The 12,220-nt window shown below is 40.2% G+C and overlaps 1 protein-coding gene across 3 annotated transcripts in view; it reads right to left on the bottom strand.

Moving 5' to 3' along the window:
- Positions 1-3,408: 3,408 nt before the first annotated feature.
- The window catches only part of LOC120572814 (low affinity immunoglobulin gamma Fc region receptor II-like), a 208,107-nt gene continuing 199,295 nt past the window's right edge, over positions 3,409-12,220 (bottom strand). Inside the window, exons 1-9 of one of the 3 annotated variants that reach the window (XM_039822270.1) lie at positions 11,525-12,106; positions 10,068-10,201; positions 9,558-9,593; positions 8,858-9,121; positions 8,536-8,778; positions 7,086-7,250; positions 6,799-6,888; positions 4,297-4,386; positions 3,409-3,643 (exon numbers count right to left, since the gene is read on the bottom strand). In XM_039822270.1, the coding sequence (XP_039678204.1) occupies positions 3,594-3,643; positions 4,297-4,386; positions 6,799-6,888; positions 7,086-7,250; positions 8,536-8,778; positions 8,858-9,121; positions 9,558-9,593; positions 10,068-10,098 (969 nt within the window). In that variant the 5' untranslated portion in view covers positions 10,099-10,201; positions 11,525-12,106 and the 3' untranslated portion in view covers positions 3,409-3,593. Of the gene's footprint in view, positions 3,644-4,296; positions 4,387-6,798; positions 6,889-7,085; positions 7,251-8,535; positions 8,779-8,857; positions 9,122-9,557; positions 9,594-10,067; positions 10,202-11,524; positions 12,107-12,220 lie in introns of those variants that run through there. The other 2 variants (XM_039822272.1, XM_039822269.1) reach the window with 2 other exon arrangements.

The raw sequence follows: 12,220 nt of genomic DNA on the forward strand, positions 1-12,220 counted from the left end.
TTGGGCGATGTCCCCTAAATTGGCAGTTGACGATGTTTACAGTAAAACATCGTGATGGACGATGATATCGTCGTCGGGGCCGGTAGCGGTAGCTTTACATAAATATTTTTTTCTACTACTATGGGCCAACAGTTAACATAGAAACGATTAGAGATACATTTAAATGCCCTCTGTAAATGGTGCCCTGCTGGTAGGTTTTACAACATGACCTACTGTCACTTAACTACGGTGCAGTAAAATCAATCAGATGTCTGATCTGCGTAACGACAGTACAGTGGGACGTCTGCCTTCAACAGAGCGACAGTAATAACCTAACATACCATCATTACTGACTTTAAACTACATTCACGGTTATGTTTGCACTGAATAACGCATTCAATAAACAGAAACATAACTCTTGCAGCGCACATGAACAGATGCGCAATATTAGCTCACACATAGAATAGCACCCTCGTGAATTAGCCTGTTGCTAACGTCCATTCATAAATCCTGCATGACATCGTCCCGTACCTACAGGACCTCAGACTTACTTATTGATGCACGCGCAGAGTAGTGTCGACAAACTTAGTCCAATGAGGGGAGAAAGGAAAGTGTGATAGCGCTCCACTTTTAACGCTTTTTTCTCTCTCACTCGAGACCGCTGCGTCCAACGTTAGAAGGTAGAGCGAGCTACAGCTGACAGGGAGAGAGAGAGAATGTATCACTACAGCCGGTCTTGTCTTTGTGTCTTTGCTAGTTTAAGACCGACGCACTTGTCACAGCGCCCGCGACCAGGATTAGTGTGTTTGACCGGGAGGAGAGACATCACGATGGTGGCTGACGATGATATCGTCCATCGGCACAACCCTACTTAGCGGTTGACTCAGCTGTTTTAGTGCTTTTAGATTTGACTGCTCCCTTTGACATGGTCAACCACTCTATCCTTTTATCCCAACTCAAAGCTTTTCCTTGTCCACAACACCTGTCAAAGCACTGAGGTCTTCCAATCAGATGCTCCTCGATGGGCCCAGATCCAGGTTAAAAAATAAAGGTGACCGAGCCTTTTTCAGTGGCTGCTCAAACCTCTGGAATAGTTCACCTATTCATATAAGAACACCTCGAACCGCTGAAACATTCAAGTCCTTGCTTCAGACCCACTACCATTTGTTGGCTTTCAATTCAAATTGAGCTTTGACACCTTGTCCTTTTTTTCTACTGTTAGTTATTGTGTATTGTGTATTGTTTGTGTATATCACCATTTTGGGTTATTTGAGCTTGTTAATTGCTTTGGTCAACTATGGTTGTTTTTAAACGTGCTATATAAATAAAATTGAACTGAACTGAACAGTCAGCCCCACCAACAAGGACTGACACTGCCTCTTAACCCCACCCCCGTTTCCCACCCTAGTCACTACACTTTGCATTAACCCTTTATCTTGGACTATACATCTGCCCATTGCACATACTATATATGTTTTGCAAATTCAGCACTCAACCTATTCAGCCTCCTTTTTTATGCAACAGTTATTTTGTATGTATTTGTTTCTGTATTCATTGTTTATTTCATATTTTTATTTCATGTTTATTATGTTTGTTTGGTCATGTATGAACCATTCACCAAGGCAAATTCCACATAAGTGTACTTATTGTGGCAATAAACCATTTTCAGATTTTTGAAAAGAGTTGACTGAATCTTCATCTACTACAGAATCACACCTAAGATGCTCTGTGCTGAAGCTGTTTGTGATTCATGTTAAGTTTCCAACCGCAGCTGTTTATAGTCTGGGGTGTATTTATTCTCAGTTATCTGCGTTGAAGAGAAATGTTGATGGGTTAGCCACAACCAGAACAAATGTTCCATCTGTCAGAGATGTGAAACCCACAGAACCACACGAGGAAAACAACCGCTGACACCAGAGTTTATTGATCCTGCACAGAAACAAGCTCATAAATACAATATATAAATATCAGTAAATAGTTATTATTATTATTAAACTCTGTTCAGTAGATTTTTGTCTGTGTTGTGCACCATTATGAAACAGTTATAGAGGAACAAATCTATGACATAAATAAAAGTTTTTTAAAGAATGCAATAATGTTCTTAATGTGAGTCGTTTGTCTCTTTATAGCTGCATTAAAGGTCCCATGACATGAAAATTTCACTTTATGAGGTTATTTAACATTAATATGCGTTCCCCCAGCCCGCCTATGGTCCCCCAGTGGCTAGAAATGGTGATAGGTGTAAACCGAGCCCTGGGTATCCTGCTCTGCCTTTGAGAAAATGAAAGCTCAGATGGACCAATCAGGAATCTTCTCCTTATGAGGTCATAAGGAGCAAGGTTACCTCCCCTTTCTCTGCTTTGCCCACCCAGAGAATTTGGCCCACCCACGAGAGAGAGACATCATGGCTTTCAAACGAGCAAAGTGGCCGTTGGTCAAGGCCACACCCCCACCCTCCACCTTGCCCCCCCCCCCTCTCCTCCTCAATAGCTACAGACACAGAAATGGCACATCCTAAGGAAAGCTCATTGTAGGACTGGCTCTAGTGGCTGTAATTCTGCACCAAGGCTGAATATTGGGAAAGAGACTTCAGATACAGTATTAGGGGACCACTAAGGCCTATATAAAAGAGACTTCAGATACAGTATTAGGGGACCACTAAGGCCTATATAAAAGAGACTTCAGATACAGTATTAAGGGACCACTAAGGTCTATATAAAAGAGACTTCAGATACAGTATTAAGGGACCACTAAGGTCTATATAAAAGAGACTTCAGATACAGTATTAAGGGACCACTAAGGCCTATATAAAAGAGACTTCAGATACAGTATTAGGGGACCACTAAGGCCTATATAAAAGAGACTTCAGATACAGTATTAGGGGACCACTAAGGTCTATATAAAAGAGACTTCAGATACAGTATTAAGGGACCACTAAGGTCTATATAAAAGAGACTTCAGATACAGTATTAGGGGACCACTAAGGCCTATATAAAAGAGACTTCAGATACAGTATTAAGGGACCACTAAGGTCTATATAAAAGAGACTTCAGATACAGTATTAAGGGACCACTAAGGTCTATATAAAAGAGACTTCAGATACAGTATTAAGGGACCACTAAGGCCTATATAAAAGAGACTTCAGATACAGTATTAGGGGACCACTAAGGCCTATATAAAAGAGACTTCAGATACAGTATTAGGGGACCACTAAGGTCTATATAAAAGAGACTTCAGATACAGTATTAAGGGACCACTAAGGCCTATATAAAAGAGACTTCAGATACAGTATTAGGGGACCACTAAGGCCTATATAAAAGAGACTTCAGATACAGTATTAAGGGACCACTAAGGTCTATATAAAAGAGACTTCAGATACAGTATTAAGGGACCACTAAGGTCTATATAAAAGAGACTTCAGATACAGTATTAAGGGACCACTAAGGTCTATATAAAAGCATCCAAAGAGCACCATGTCATGGGACCTTTAATCTCATTTAACTATAACATATACAGATATGAAATCAAAGACATGATTGTAGTGAGGTGTGATGGTCTCTGGGGACCAGTAATTGGCCGGCTGGATTCCACTGGTTGGACTGGTTTGATGGTGTTCAGGTCTTCCTCAGTGAGGAGTAGAGGACCTCTGGGTCTGCTGGAGGCTCTGAACACAGACAGTTTAAACAATATGAGAAACTTTTGGAGACAAACTCCATCAGCAGACAAACAGCGTTTCTCAACAGTTATTTGTTTGGCTCGCTTCATACGTTTAGATAAAATGTTAAAATATAGTTTTTTTGAATTTGTATTTTTTAGCAGCATTTGATGAACAACATTTCCCATAAACCCACAGATTATCACAAGTTAAAGGTCATGGTCCAGTCCATTAAGAAGTTGATGAAATATGTTTAACATCTTGAGCGATTTGCTCCCATTGTTGTGCCATTGGTGTGTGATCGGTACCTGTAGTGTGTATAAGAGCTTTGAGTTGAGAGAAAAGCACTGTATAAATGCAGTCCATTTCCATTTTCAGTAGCCATGTAAACAGCGTAGTCTTTTTCGGAATGAGGACAAAAAAAAATGATTATGTGCATGTAAACGTAGTCAGTGTTTTGTCCTTTTGTACTTGTATCTTTTCATAGGAATAGTTTGACATATTACCACATTTTTTAGGAAATCCTATTTTTCTTTCTTTCTAAAAATTGATATCTGTCTCATTTTCTGTGTTCAGTACAGAGCTGATAGTGGTTAGCTTAGCTTAGCATAAAGACAGGAAACTGGCTCAGTTTGAAGTTGAGAAATAAAGAGCAGCTGTACCTCTGGTCCTGTTTGATTTGATCACTGATTGTCCATAACTGACGTCTTCTGCTCCTCTCACTGCTGAGGAGACTGCAGCTGGATCTCTCTCTGGAAAATCAAATAAAATACAGATTACATTACATTACTGCAGGTACTGATACAACTGCTGCTAACAGGTGTAATATAAAGAATATCAATACCACTGCTGTAGGATTATTGTTCACGTAGAATTATAGTTAGAGTTGTTATGGACATGTCTGCAGGTTTTTAGACCTGCTCTGAACAAAGATAGCAAATATAACTGGAGGGCATTTTTCTGTCACCGGATATTGGACCACCACAGAGCTGCACAAAGGCTGTACTTTTCACCACAAGGTACACAACAAACACGTCACTGCCAGATAAAGCAGAGGCTGTAGTGAGAAACCTCACCTTCGTCAGTTTAGTTCATTGGAATCAACAGGAGGAAGTTACTGCTGTGTTGTCACATACAGAGTGGAAACAAAACTATGTTGTATGCAATTATAAGTTATATTTAAGGTCAGTTTGAAAAGCAGAAAATAAAGTGTCTTTGGTCTGCTGAGTGTGTCTCCTCTTTTATGTCCAACCTCAAATCTAAACTCAAAAACATCAAAACTAACACCCTTTATAAGATATGGCTATTACAAGAGGTCTAGCCCCCTGTGCTGGAGAGGGTGTGGAGTAGTTGGGGATTTCTCACACAAGTTCTGGGACTGCCCCAAAATACAAATATACTGGAACGAGGTAATGAGAGTAATTGGAGAGATATTGGGGTTGAACATATTAGTTGAACCACAGAGATTCATTTTAGGGAACATGCATTTAAGAGGGTTGGGAGAAAACAAATTGTATATACTCAGAGCTCTGGTGTTAGTAGCACATAAAATGCTTACGAGAAACTGGCTTAAGCCCCACCCACCCACCCTAGAACAGTGGTCCCAAAGAGTTAAAGCTGTCAATTGTATGGAAAGCATAACCGCAAAACTACAATTCAGAATGGTTATTTATTTAGAGAGATGGTCGCCTGTCATACAGTATTGAATTAGAACCGGAGGCTTGCAATTAGGAAAGCAACCGCTCACATCCTGTGTGTTCGTAATAGCATGTTGATTATTGGGTATTTAAGTGCATGTCAATACTACCTGTTTCTGTACCATGTTGTGTGAGATGCCTTGTCAAAGATCTTGTTTTAATAAATGTTCAAAAAAAAATAAAACTGCAACCAAGAGCCTGGGTCTGTCCCAGGTTTCTTCCTAATAGGGAGTTTTTCCTCGCCACTGTCACACTGCTTGCTCTTGGGGGAATTACTAGAATTGTTGGGGCTTTGTAAATTAAAGAGTTTGGTCTAGACCTACTCTATCTGTAAAGTGTCTTGAGATAACTCTTGTTATGATTTGATACTATAAATAAAATTGAATTGAACTAATTATTAACACTTGAAATACAAATGTGAGCCAAAATGTAGATGTAACATGTAACATGTAGTTCTAACATTCATATAAAATGTTTTTTCTTTGATTGCTAATTTACAGTTTATATCTTTCATTCATCATTATGGTAAGCTATTTGGGGGGGTTGGAAACCCCATAAATTACGCCTATGTCACTATACTGCTCCTCAGTGACAGTCTGATGGAACAGAAAGAGGTGACTGTGGCGGCCGTAAGACACAAAGATCTCACTTTCTCTGGACAATAGTGGCATCTCTCTTCTACAGAAAGTCGCTAGCATGTTGCTATGTCTGTTTTGAATCTGCCCCACTGCTCATGAGCTCTCCGTTGGTAGCAGAGCCGTGAACCGTAATCAATGACCCATCTAGGAATTTAGCAACTCCCCACCCTGCTGTTGTACTGCGCATGACAGAGACACACCCAGGGTCCTTGATTTATAGGTAGATGTAAAATGTTCAATTATAATTCATTGTCCCCTGGGAAACAATTTGTTGGACTCCGGTGCTGACAACTTTAACTCCACTTGTTGGTTACAACATGGAAAAGAAAGAAGCCATTTTACTATTCATATTAAATAAACTGATAAATAACAATTTGTGTAAAACAGTACAAAAGTTCCCTAATTTTAGATATATTTTATGTGATCAGAACATGAAGAGATATGTAACTCTGCACATTTACAATTTTTATCATCTTTGTTTAATTGACAGTCCTGCAGTGTAAGCTGAAGTGTTGCTATGAGAAACAGGAAAGTGGACGACCACAGATTTGTTAGAGATGTTAGAGCTGTTAACCACATGGTACAAAACTCCCAGGCTCAAATGCAAAACACAACACATGCTTTTATCCACTAAAATAGACCATACTGTGTAAAGGTTGTGGACTAATAACACTGCTTTACTTTCTTTATTCTCATTTTATAAAAAGATTTTTCCTGAATGTCCTCTCAAGGTCTAAAACTCAAATCAGTCCTCACGAGGATATTAAAATGAGAATTCACACACACCATCCCCAAGAGTCCCCTTGAAAAGCAAACAAAACATATTTACCTTGGTAAATTGGCACTTGCAGGTTACGTGCTATTTGGACATCAGTGTATGTGATGTCATCTGTGTTGTCATCATCTCCAGCGTCAGCAGCTGAAATGAACCAAAGTTAACATCAATTTCAATGAATTTGAAATAAAAATGCCTAAAGATGGAAATGTAAGAAGAATTATGTGACACTATCAAAGCTGCAGAACATACTATATACTCTTTCTTTGACACATTTTGCTCCAATTCTGAATTATTAATATAAAATATCAATATTGTTTTTTTTGTCACCCTTGTCTAACCTTTCCTTTTCCTACGGACGCATCGTCTCACCAGTAGAACCAGCACAACCAGTTGAACAATCCCAATCAGAACACCGACTGAAGCAGCAGACCACAATACGGAGGGAGGAGGGAAGGAATCAGGACTAGAGGGGGATGTAGGAGGACTTGCAGTCGTAATTTTCCCTAAAATGAACAAAAGAAGTATGATTTAAAAGCATAGAAATAATAATAAGTAGATAACCAGATTAGTCACGTCACTGTGCTGTTATTTTATGCAGTATTTGAAGTCATGAGCTTGGTGCAGTTTATTAGACTAAGAATAGGTGAAAAGATCAAGTATTAGACAGTGTGTTTGCTTCCACCCCTGAGTAGTTTGGTCCGTTTTAACCAAATAGTCCAGTTGGTTTGTGGTGGTGTGAAAGCTCATCCGAACACTGGTGTGGAACTCTGGTCCGCTTGAAAATGGGGGTCTTAGGGCAATTACACACCTGTAGTTGGTTTGCTTCGGTCCAAAACACTTGATGCGTTTGTTAACTTGGAGCATTTCCCTCTTGGTTTGGTTTGGTTTCAGACAGAAAGAATCCAAGCATACCAAAATGCATCATTACAAACCACGGAAAAACTTTTACTCCTCTTATTGGTCAGATGTGTCTGAGGGGTGGGAGCAAGAAAGTAAAAACAGGAAGAAGCTCCTGTGTCAAACCAGCTCATTTCATTTCAATCATTCTTCAGACATTGTTTCTACGTCTGCCCCGCTCACAGAGACTTGGCTCTGCTCTGCCAGTGTCTGTCTCCAACTTGAGCAGAGGCCGCTTCAACCACGGAGATCAAAGCCGGCCCGAGGAATAAGCAAACTAAGCGGCTCCCTGGGGGCCATAATCCCTCACGGTTTGCACCCACTTTTGCACAAATAGAGTAGGGGGGGAGGTTCCTTATGCATCTGTGCCCAGGGGGACAGTAGTTCATAATCCATCACTGTATTAATACATAACCTCATTGTATTCATTTATAATGTAACATTATAGCGTGACATTTGTGTCAATAATCGTCAAGCACAGGGGAATCCACGTGGTGGGAGGGGGCCCCCAAATCAAATTCTGCTAAGGGCCCCCAAAAGGCTCGGGCCGGTGCTGACGGAGATGTGAGTGATGCCGGGTTTGACCGCAATCTATTTCTGTGAGAGAAACATCAACGCTGCTACAGTTTGCTGCTCTGCCGCATCGCAGTTTGCAAAGCTACCTGACAACAGCAGCTGTTTAGCTCCGAGACTTGTTGGCTCTGTTACAGGTTGGATCATGTTCTCACCACCAACAAAATGTTTGGTGTGCTTGACAAATAAGGTCTGAACGCAGACTGAACCAAATGAAAAATGTTGCAACTTCACTCTAATTGCCCTAATTGCACCAAGTCTACCATACTACAGGTGGGAAAGCGTCCTAAGTTGAATGATGACCTTTAACCTCCTCACCTGTGACAGAGACCCAGCTGGGTGGAGACTCTCCAACACTGCTGATGTTGCACTTGTAGAGGCCTTCATCGGACCTGGAAACATGGTGGATGGTCATGTTTCCTGCAGGCTCAGTCCTGATGAAGGAGCCATCTTTATAGAAACCAGCTGGGAGGTTGGAGGACTTCTTTGTTTTACAGGTCAGAGTGAGGTCTTCTCCCTCCATCACAGGGAGGACAGGACTCTGCAGGATCACTGGTCCACCTCAACACAGAGACAAACTACAGCATGTTATCCATTCACACACAGCTTCATCAATACTGACTCCACAGTCTGATCTTACCAGTGACAATGATGCTGATGCTGTTACTGGTTGCTCCCTCTCTGGACTCACACCAGTAAACTCCACTGTCCTCTTGAATAATTAAGCTGATTTTACAGGAAGAACCAGCAGGTCTTCCCCAGTCAGGTCCACACTGAGTCCTGGTTTCTCTGGTTGTGTTCCTCCTCAGAGTCCATCCAGCAGAGCTGCCGTCCTCCTCACAGCTCAGAGAGACAGACTCTCCTTGAAACATCTGAGATCTGCTGGGACTCACAGTCAGAGAGGCTGGAGGTAGCAGGCCAGAAATATGCAGTTAGATAGATAGATAGATAGATAGATAGATAGATAGATAGATAGATTGATTTTTTTTTATTGATCCCCAAAGAAATGGGAAATAATGGTGTTGCAGCAGCAAAAATATCAGACACACAGCACACATACAGAGTATACATTAAATATTAATTGAATACTACACGAGCAATATTTAAAATATATAAAATTTGGAAATAAAATGTACAACTGATTCAACAGATATAGATAAAGTTAATGTACAAGTGGGGGAGTCGTATTTTGACAACAATTATTTTGTCCACATTCCTCATATTCCTCATTTCACTGTTCACTGCTGAACTGCACTTCCTCCTCAAACACTGTCTGAAACACAAACTTTTGTATCAGGGAGTGAATCACTTTTCAGACGTAACAACAGATGTTTACTGACCTTGGTTTGTTGTGCAGCTCAGCAGTGAGATCACAACTGAAGAGAAATTAACCTCAGCTTAGTTAATCAGGCAACAAGACATCAAAACAGAACTCTGGTTGTAATGCACTGAAAAACCACTATGCATTGATATGAGATAGTGTATAGGTGAGAAAACATCAGTCAATGTGGAGTTCATACTCTCTTGTCTGAAGTGTATAAGATCTCTTTATGTGTAGTTGAATTCAGTCTTTGCATACATCAGTCACTTTTTAACTACTGCTCTCAACACAGATGTTCAGAACTACTCTTTGGAGACAAATTAACACTCACACATTGATATTAGATAATTTTGGGGAAAACAATCAATGAAGTTTATACTCTCTTGTCTTAGATGTATATAATCTCTTGATGCTGTTGAATTCAGTCTTTGCATACATCAGTCACTCTTCAAATCACTGCTCTATAAACAGCAGACATGTTTTAAAACTGACCTTTGAGACAAACACACACACATTAAGTTGAACTCACCCAGCAGCAGCTGTAGAGATGGTTCCTCCATTTGAAATGTTGGTCATCTGAGATCAGCACTTTAGTGTCTAACCAGACACACAGTAACAGTAAAGCCCACCTCCTTCCTCGTCATGTGTCACTGTTGAGGTTTTCTGACAAGCAGTTTGCAGGAAATAGATTTTTTTTTTTTTGTGTCTTTGTATTTCATACGTCAGAAAATATGAAGTGAAAGAAAATGGCCTTTAAAACATCAAAATGAACAATAAGGTCGTGCACAGCTGGACACATGCATGTGTTTGAACTGTGAGAGGAAACCCACACAGACACAAGGACAACATGAAACCTCTTAACAAACTAAGACGGATTCACACCTAGACCTCATATCCTGTAACCACGGTAACAGTTACTAGGGTGACAGCCGTCCCGTTATGCTGTGTGCCAGCTATAGGTTTAACAGCCTTCTGTGTATACGTAGGAAGCACCTCTAGCTTTGATTGATTATTCTATAGTACTTGATGGTATTTTAATATTTCATTTACGTCTTTTGCTAGAACGAGGGATTTTAATGGCTATTTGGTATTTTATTTCCCTTTTTTCTTACATCTTTATGCAGCCATTGTTAAACATGCTGATATGCAGGGTGCAATTTGTAAAGAAATCTCTTTCTCTTGATTATGCACAACAAAATAAAACATGCAAGAATGAAATCCCCCTTCCAATACCACCAAGGATATAGAGCCACTCGGCCAGCCGTGCCAAAAGGCTTATTTATGCACTTCAATATCCAACGGAAAATAATCTCAACTGAAATAGCACAACGTGGTGTCAACATAAAACACAGCACATTCAAGCTGGAGAGCGGAGATCACTTCATGGAGAAAACTAAATACTTTCACCCAGGAAACGCTCGTTCGTTCCTCGGGAGTGTTTTAATCCAAACGACCATCTTTTTCCTAAACTTAACTAGTCGTTTTGGTGCCTAAACTTAACTGTCATTGTCCAGAAAATACAATCAACATGCTGCTCTTTCTTTATTGGTCATAAAAGTGAAACATTGATAATAAATATGATACATGGTACTTTGTAACCATTTCTTTAAACAGACTGCTACTGCCGTGATGTAAACAAATGTGTTTCTGCACTAAATATAGTTCAGCGTTGTGTAAAAACAGATCAAATGTGGCAGAAAACAGCGACAGAGGGAAAGACAACTGCAGAACGACATTCTTAAAGCTCTCATGGCGACATTTATCATCCTGTTGTTCCTTCTGTCTGAAGCAACTTCTGGTAAATATCAGCTTTTATTGTGAAAAGATTCATGTAGACGTGAAATGTTTCTGACCAGTGTTATAGAAAGATGTCATGGTGTCAAGTTTTACTTTGATAAAAAAAATGTCACAGTTAATTTCATGGGTCATGACAAATTGAATTTTTTTAATTGTTAATTCTTGATTATAATTGTTTTTCAGACCCACATGTGCTAACAGTGCACCCTGGAGATGATGTCACTCTGAAATGTCAGGCTGCAGATGTCCCCATCAGCGTTGTAGAGTGGAGCAGACCTGACCTGGTGCCAGATACCGTCCTCTTAAACATCGATGGACACCTGCAAACAAAGCAACAGAACCCATCCTTTAAAGGTAGAGTGGAGCTGGTGGACAGAGAGGTGAAGGACGGAGACATGTCTTTAACTCTCAAGAATGTGAACAGTGTAATGTTCTGGAATCAAACTCCGACACAGCAAAGTAGCTTTTAGACTCTTTAGTGAACTTATAAATCTCCGTTACAATCCTTTACATTTTTTTTTTTGACTACTTACTCGCTTCTGCAGTCTCAACACAACAATGAAACTAAAGCGCCCTCTTGTGGACTCAATAAACAAATGTCTGCTTACAACTTGAGACACATCACATGTGGGAATACTATAACATCATAACGTCCCTTGTTATAAATCATAAACATACGAGTGTCAAGCTGCATCACTTGGTTTAAGATGTAAAAAGAGCACCTTCATCGACTCTGAGCCAATCAGAATCATCCGTCTGCAGGTTCCAGAGCCAGCAGGTGAGGGAGTCTCTCTCAGTGAGTTTTTCTGAGTATCAGGTTGTAGCTGCAGTTTCTAACATCAGAGAGGATGAAAGCTGCTCCACTAACCACACATTTACTGACTC

Source organism: Perca fluviatilis, chromosome 14 (assembly GCF_010015445.1).
Source record: "Perca fluviatilis chromosome 14, GENO_Pfluv_1.0, whole genome shotgun sequence".
NCBI lineage: Eukaryota > Metazoa > Chordata > Actinopteri > Perciformes > Percidae > Perca > Perca fluviatilis.